Below are 6,877 nucleotides of genomic sequence, written 5' to 3' on the forward strand. Positions count from 1 at the left end.
GCTTGTGTAGCTTGAGCAGTGAAGTTCGAATCAGTTTATCGAACCGATTCGTGCTAACTGTTCATTTGAATGAATCGAACGTCCGATTCAACGATTCATTGATTTAGAAGTCATGCCAACTTTCTGCTCCATGTACAATAAGATTCAAATCACAAGGAATCCAGCTACAGTCTACAGAGAGGAAAGTGAGGGAATTCAAAGAGCCTTTTATTTATATTTTATATGTTATATATTTATATGTTACAATGAGATATTTTGTGTAGTGATTTAATAATGTTAAAGTTAGAAAGATCTAACGGTCATAAATCACAGCGACTGAATTTGTGTTATAATCTTAAGAGACTTTTGCTATTTACCTGAGGGGTTTCATCAGTTTATCATATAATCATAATGTTGCACTATATATAATATTCTCATAATATTATAACATTTATCATTATTATTATTATTATTATTTGTAAGAGTAGTAGTAGTATTAGTATTATTATTATTAAGTTCAAGATTATACTACAAGTCCAGTCTCCTCTATGTACTGGTACTAAACAATTTATTAGGGTTACTGAACTGGATTATTAAAAACCTTCACAGTAGAATTTGCCAATATAACATATATATCTGTATGTCGTACAGATATATATGTATGTTGTATGTGTATTCATAAATAACAAGCATCATATCCATTATAACATTATCCCAATGTCTCAGGGTGCACAGGTTCATTAACGTTATTAATGCAAACTCAAATATCATCTGATAGTTATACTGTGACATACTGCATGTAAAAAAAACACTGTGGTACAGAAATGTAGTAGTGCTACATGTAGTAATGCTGCTCAGCACTACTTTATAGACAAATTGTAATTTGTCATTTTATTAGAATCATAACACTGATGTTAGCCTTCCTATTTCTCTTACTAGAAGTCTTTAGTCTTTGGTGGACGCTACAGAAAAGTTCCATTCAATTAGGACTTGTGAGTCGGTTCGATCGATTTATTGGAAAGAACCGGTTCAGAAAAAGCGATTCGTTCACGAGTGACAGCAGCGGCGGAGTTGAGCGCTGCTGCTAGTCCTTTAGCCAACATACATGTGGAGGGTCCGGAGAGAGTGGAGCTCCGCACAAACTTAGGACAAATCCTCTCCAGACTGGAAATATACTGTCGACGTCCTTTGCCTCTTTCACCTCAGACAAGTTCTCTTAAACATGAAAGGGTGAGTAAAACTCTCTACATTTGTCCATCTCGACTAAAAGTTTTTTTCTCCTCCTCTCTTCTTTCAGCAGGGGGAGGGGGGAGCTGCTGGCCGCGCTAGCCGCCTCTCAGCGCGGGGTGAGATGGTAGCGTTTACCACCGACATAGCCAACAGTTTTTGCAAAGTAAACCTTGTCGATCAAGAGCTGAGTTATCCAGCTAAAGTCCGAGAGATGTTATGCTCACCACAGTCCTTGCAAATTAACCCAGTGTCCCATAAACCCCGTGTGATGTCTGCTAGCTTAGCCTGAGCTGGAGTCTGAAAATGTTGAGTCAGACTACGAAAAGCTAGCTGGCTACATGGCTAGCCTGCTAAGTTGCTAACCATGCCTGCTCTTCGATAATAAGATATTTATGTGTCCGGCCCCCTTTCCAAGCCCTCTTTATACCTCTTAGGTTTGTAATTACTCTGGCTAACTTACCGTTTGGTGTTAAGGTGGGCTCTCTGAGTCCTGTAACACCTTGTACGTTAATAAAGGTGGCACATAATGTAGCTTAGCTGCCCACCTGCTTCCAGCAAATTAGCTAGCTTAGCTAAATACTAGTTTTTCAGTCTAGTAGTGCTGGATAGATACAGAGTCCTCTGGAATTAAGAGTTAAACCAATGTAAAATAATGAAATTAGTTAACGTTAGCAGTTGGCTAGCTAACAGTTGGATTGGCAGAAAGGTAGTTAACTTTGTTGAGTGAATCAAACTCCAGTCTTGTTGATGTGAGTGGGGTGTGAACCTCGTCCACATACTGTACATGAATCGGGGAACGCAGCAAAATACTGTAGCACTTTTATGGTTGGCTAGAAGCTTGAAAGTTTAGTAGTTTGTTGTTATTCAGAATTGATGTAAATTCTCACTGTACGATACTGTCAGAGTCTCAACGTGGGTTGGCAGCTAATGGGTCAGCAGCAACTTTTAAACTCACTCTGTATCTTTCTGGTGTTGATGCAATCTCTAACAGTCTGTTTAGTCCAGGTTTGTGCTAAGCTAGAGAATTACCAAATAAGTATACACATAATACATACCACATCTTCACTATTACAAGGACATGTAGCTTAAGTTTAGCTCAGTTAGTACAGTTAAGTAGGGAGGTGTCTTTTAGTGCCACCTTGTATTAAAGGGCCCATACTCTACATTGAAAACAATAGTAATAATTATAATAGTTTTTTTCCCTGATGTCCATCTTTAACATTTGTATGATTTTATGTAAAAAATATTTTTTACATGACCATTTTTCATCTCTCTTTAATGCTTAGAATTAAAGGGGAATTCCACAGATTATTCAAAATGTCCGCATAATTCAGTGGTTGAGATGTAAACGAAGTTATTCAAAGTGATTTAATGTGAAAGCGTTTATAGTAGAGAAACTTACCAACTCTTATTTGGGAACCAGGGGTCACAATGTCTACAACACAAATGTAGCCAATTTATTTACCGTTCAGAATGACCACTGAATCTACATGTCTTCTTTTTATATGTAGTGGTCACAGTAAAATAGCTGTAAATCTGAAAAAAAGTCACAACCCAGTGCACAACTATTTTGTCTTATAACACCCCTGTTATAGGCCAAAACCTGATATGAGAACATTGGTAAAACAAAGTCTCACACATCAGGTAATGTACTGATAACTTTGTATTGATAACTTTATTCGAGGCATTAAACACTTCAGACATCTGGTTCCTATCAGTGCCACTGTGAGCAATTTGGACTGGAGCATTTCACATCAGACCACTCCGCATCATACAATAATAAAAAAAAAAATATGTTAAATATAAATATATATTAATTTCCCCTTTGAACAGGTTGTTTATGTTACTGTGCTTTTTAGACTGATATACGTTAATGATCTCTCCCTCACTTAAAAAAAGTCTTGGCTGAAATGCTGCCTACAACTTCAGCATGAATGGGTGGGGCTAAATGCTGTAGAATAAATAAGTGAAATGGTACATTTTAAAACTTACCTGATGTTCCATGTATTAGACTAAGGAAACTTTTTCCCCCCCATGATATGGGCCCTTGAAAAACACCACATAACAAAGCCACTCTAGGTTAGAAAGCTGGACGTCCTAATAAACTGTACTTGTCGTGCTCTCGTTACCTTATCCTGCCACTGACTGTAGGAGTGCCGACCTAAAAACGTGACATGCAGCTGTTGTGTCGTCGTGGAGGATTAGCATGCAGTCGCCCTATAAATACCTCCGTACTCCTGGTGTCAAGTGGAGGCAATACAAACTTCTGGTGAACACTTCAGCTTGATAGTTAATGGTGTGTTGAACAGAGGGGTCTTATTGCTTGTTGCGGGCTAATTGGTTTAGTTTGCTTACTTTGAAATAAGCCTGAATCTCTGAGAGAACTTAAGCTAATATCAAATTAACTTAAATTAAGGACTGTATGTGTGCACAGTGGTTCCATCCTGCTGATATGAAGAGGGTAGTGATATCAGCTGAGTTGTTTTGTAATCAAGTAAGTTTCATTTCTGCTGTGTTGTTGGATCAAAAAGTGCATATTGTGGAGTATGAACTGCTTTCTTTTTCATTTTCTGGAATCAATGAACAACCAGTTGACCATTCTGCTTTTGTTCCAGTAGCCGGATCGAGCTGGGGGACGTTACCCCCCACAACATTAAACAACTGAAGCGTCTGAACCAAGTCATCTTCCCCGTCAGCTACAATGACAAGTTCTACAAAGATGTGCTGGAAGTAGGAGAGCTTGCTAAGTTAGGTAAGTTACAGAGTGAATTGTCCACACATGAGAAGTTTACTGCGTTGATGTTAACACAGTCTTTATCTTTCATTTTCATTGAACTTCAAATAGGTTTATATGAATTGCTTATGTATCAAATAGATAAATAAGGGTGGATGATATGAAAAATATAATATTGCTATACTTGAAGACATTTTCACAATAAACAGTATGTATTATGATGTTTCTTAGAGGTTTGTGAAGAAGTTGGAACTGAGAAAATTCACCAGCAAAGCAGTAGCTCCACATTTAAACAGTGTACAGTTATTTCTTTTGTGTTAATTGTGTTTTTTTTAATTATTGTTTGCAATTGTAAACTATTTACTAAGGAACAAGAGGAAATATCAGTTAATCTGCCAAAAAAGTTATGAATTAAGTAAGGATACACACTGACACCAGATTCATATCTGTATCAGCAGATAATTGCTTAAAAACAGTGTTATTATTTTAAAGATGCTTAGATTTGACCAGTACTTTAACATATATATGCTAAAATATCTGTACATTCAGTTTACTGCATTTATAACCCTGTAGGAATAAGACTTACATTTCTGTGTAATCCGTATCCAAGTTGATGTAGTCCCAATCTTTACATTTTTATAAATGTTTTATAAATGTTTATCAGCATCGGCAGATATACACAATATTGGATATCGATATCAACCTACGTTACCTATATCGGTGCATCTCTAAAAATCAGAAAATGTAACAAAGCACTGACATCTTCTGTACTTCTCTTATTTGCAGCATACTTCAATGACATTGCTGTGGGGGCAGTGTGCTGTAGGGTGGACCACTCCCAGAACCAGAAGAGATTGTACATCATGACACTCGGCTGCCTAGCACCCTACCGCAGACTGGGCATAGGTAGGGTTATTTTTAGAGAAAGCAAGATCAGACATGAAAAGTCTTCACAAAACAGTGATGGATTCATCCAGCATCTGATAATGGATTATTGTTCTTTTTTTTTCTTTATTCCATTATAGTTGAAATATAATTTCTTGGATATTTAACCCCTTAATGCTCACACGGCTGGCGATTCATCCAGACTTTTGTTACTCGCTCATACTTAAAAGAAGAGATTCTTCAAAGGTTCTTTAGTAAAGGCAATGATTCTATTTAAAACCATGTTTTTAGGTGTGCATAACGTAATTATAAGTAATTCATTTTGCATTGTTTTCCATGTAGTTACTGAATAATAAGCCTCAGGATGTGGATGTCAATGAAGCATACGAGATTAAAGAATGTTGTGAAAGTGCCATTTCGTATTCTTTGTTTAAACTTGGATAGACAGTATTTTATTCTGTTTTATATGTATAAATGTTCGTGATGTATGTGCCTCATGCATTTTTTTTATCCATATTGTCTTGTTTGTTTAAAGGAACAAAGATGCTGAACCATGTGTTGAACATTTGTGAGAAGGATGGCACTTTTGACAACATTTACCTGTAAGTTATTATGGTGATTTGTCTTAATAACTTTGATTAAACAAAACAGTTGAAAACAGAAGAACTATAAAGCCAATAAAATTTAATGGAAACAGCATATGCAAAGAAGTATGATGCATGAAGAAGTTATGTGCACATGATTGCAAGATCTGTTAAGAATAGGGATGTAAATGATTAATTGATAACTGTTAACCAACTAGTGGAACAGTTGTTCAACCAAAGCTTTTGGTTTATAAAAAATAATGATTTACATAATTTGCAAAAAACAACGCCTTCTACTTGAGGCAGTTGGTTCTGCTGAGTAGACCAACTAAAACAATTAAGCGTGCAGCTAAAAATAGTGGTGTTCAGGACAGCTTTAGAAGAGGACAATAGCACAACTGCAGCAATGTACCATGTCGAAGGCAAACCTCCAGAAGCAAAAAGACAACTATTTTGTCCATGTTTTCCGAAAGAAAGTGTGATGCAATGCAGTGAATGGAATTCATGTGCAGCGGTGACGGCTTTCAAGAGCTACTGAGCCAAAGTTAAGCCCGGCATGGCATTTATGCTTGTTTTAACTTGAGCAAATATTGAGTAGCAAATATAAGAATAAAATTTTAGAAAACTTTTTAGAACAAGTTTTAGTAGCCCATTATTATATATTCCTGTCAGTTGGCTAGTTTGAGTATATTATAGTTATATATATATAGTATATAGTTAATCAGTTTAAATAAAACCAGAGATATATGTGTGATATATAAACATTTATACCTGGCCCCACCTATTAGTGTTGCACAAGGAACACTTTTTAATGTCTTGATGCATTTTTAGAGAATTCAGTTGACATGTGTGCTCATAAGTGTACATACATCAATATTTTACAGTGACTTTGAATAAGGAGCAGCCAGTCAGATTTCAGAACCCGAACAATCCACTTTATAATTGATGTTTTTGGGTTGTGTCTGATTTTAACAATTAATCGCCGGCTAATGACAGTCGTTTATTGGTCAAAAGAATTGGCCAAAATTGGCATCACTAGTAAAGAATATTACATACAAGTGTCAATGTTTTAATCCTTTTAATCTGTTTTTTTTTTCCTCCTCAGTCATGTGCAGATCAGCAATGAGTCTGCAATTGACTTCTACCAGAAGTTTGGCTTTGAGATCATTGAAACAAAAAAGAACTATTACAAGAGGATAGAGCCTGCAGACGCCCATGTTCTCCAGAAGAGCCTGCGTAGCCCGTGTGCACCACCAGCGGGAGAGCTGCAGAAGGCTGAGTAGGGGCCTAAGCGCTGAAGAGATTGGTTTTTGCCCGTACTCTCAAAATGGAACTGTGACAGATGCCCCGGGGTCTATAGATACACCACTTTTTCAGAGGGCAATTTAAAGAGAAAAACGAGTCCATGAAAAATTGCTGCATTTTATTTTGCAAAAACAAAACTTAAGTCCCCATCAGTTTGCGT

General features: G+C 36.6%; 1 protein-coding gene across 2 annotated transcripts; it reads left to right on the forward strand.

Moving 5' to 3' along the window:
• The first annotated feature begins 1,043 nt into the window (after positions 1-1,043).
• naa50 (N-alpha-acetyltransferase 50, NatE catalytic subunit) lies at positions 1,044-6,877 on the forward strand. Of its 2 annotated transcripts, none has more exons than XM_036558083.1 (5): positions 1,044-1,209; positions 3,828-3,961; positions 4,730-4,849; positions 5,364-5,430; positions 6,518-6,877. In XM_036558083.1, the coding sequence occupies exons 1-5, from the start codon at positions 1,202-1,204 to the stop codon at positions 6,693-6,695; spliced, it is 507 nt and encodes a 168-aa protein (XP_036413976.1). In that variant the 5' UTR covers positions 1,044-1,201; the 3' UTR covers positions 6,696-6,877. The 2 variants fall into 2 exon arrangements, with proteins under 2 accessions (XP_036413976.1, XP_036413975.1); XM_036558082.1 differs by having other exon boundaries at positions 1,047-1,209; positions 3,825-3,961.

This window comes from Colossoma macropomum, unplaced genomic scaffold (genome assembly GCF_904425465.1).
Source record: "Colossoma macropomum unplaced genomic scaffold, Colossoma_macropomum, whole genome shotgun sequence".
NCBI classification, from domain to species: domain Eukaryota; kingdom Metazoa; phylum Chordata; class Actinopteri; order Characiformes; family Serrasalmidae; genus Colossoma; species Colossoma macropomum.

What these genes read in the sequence shown, in the direction of transcription:
- naa50 (XM_036558082.1), top strand. An exon ending in AGGAGAGCTTGCTAAGTTAG is followed by an intron (nt 3,962 to 4,729) that starts GTAAGTTACAGA and finishes TCTTATTTGCAG; the next exon opens with CATACTTCAATGACATTGCT. An exon ending in ACTTTTGACAACATTTACCT is followed by an intron (nt 5,431 to 6,517) that starts GTAAGTTATTAT and finishes TTTCCTCCTCAG; the next exon opens with TCATGTGCAGATCAGCAATG.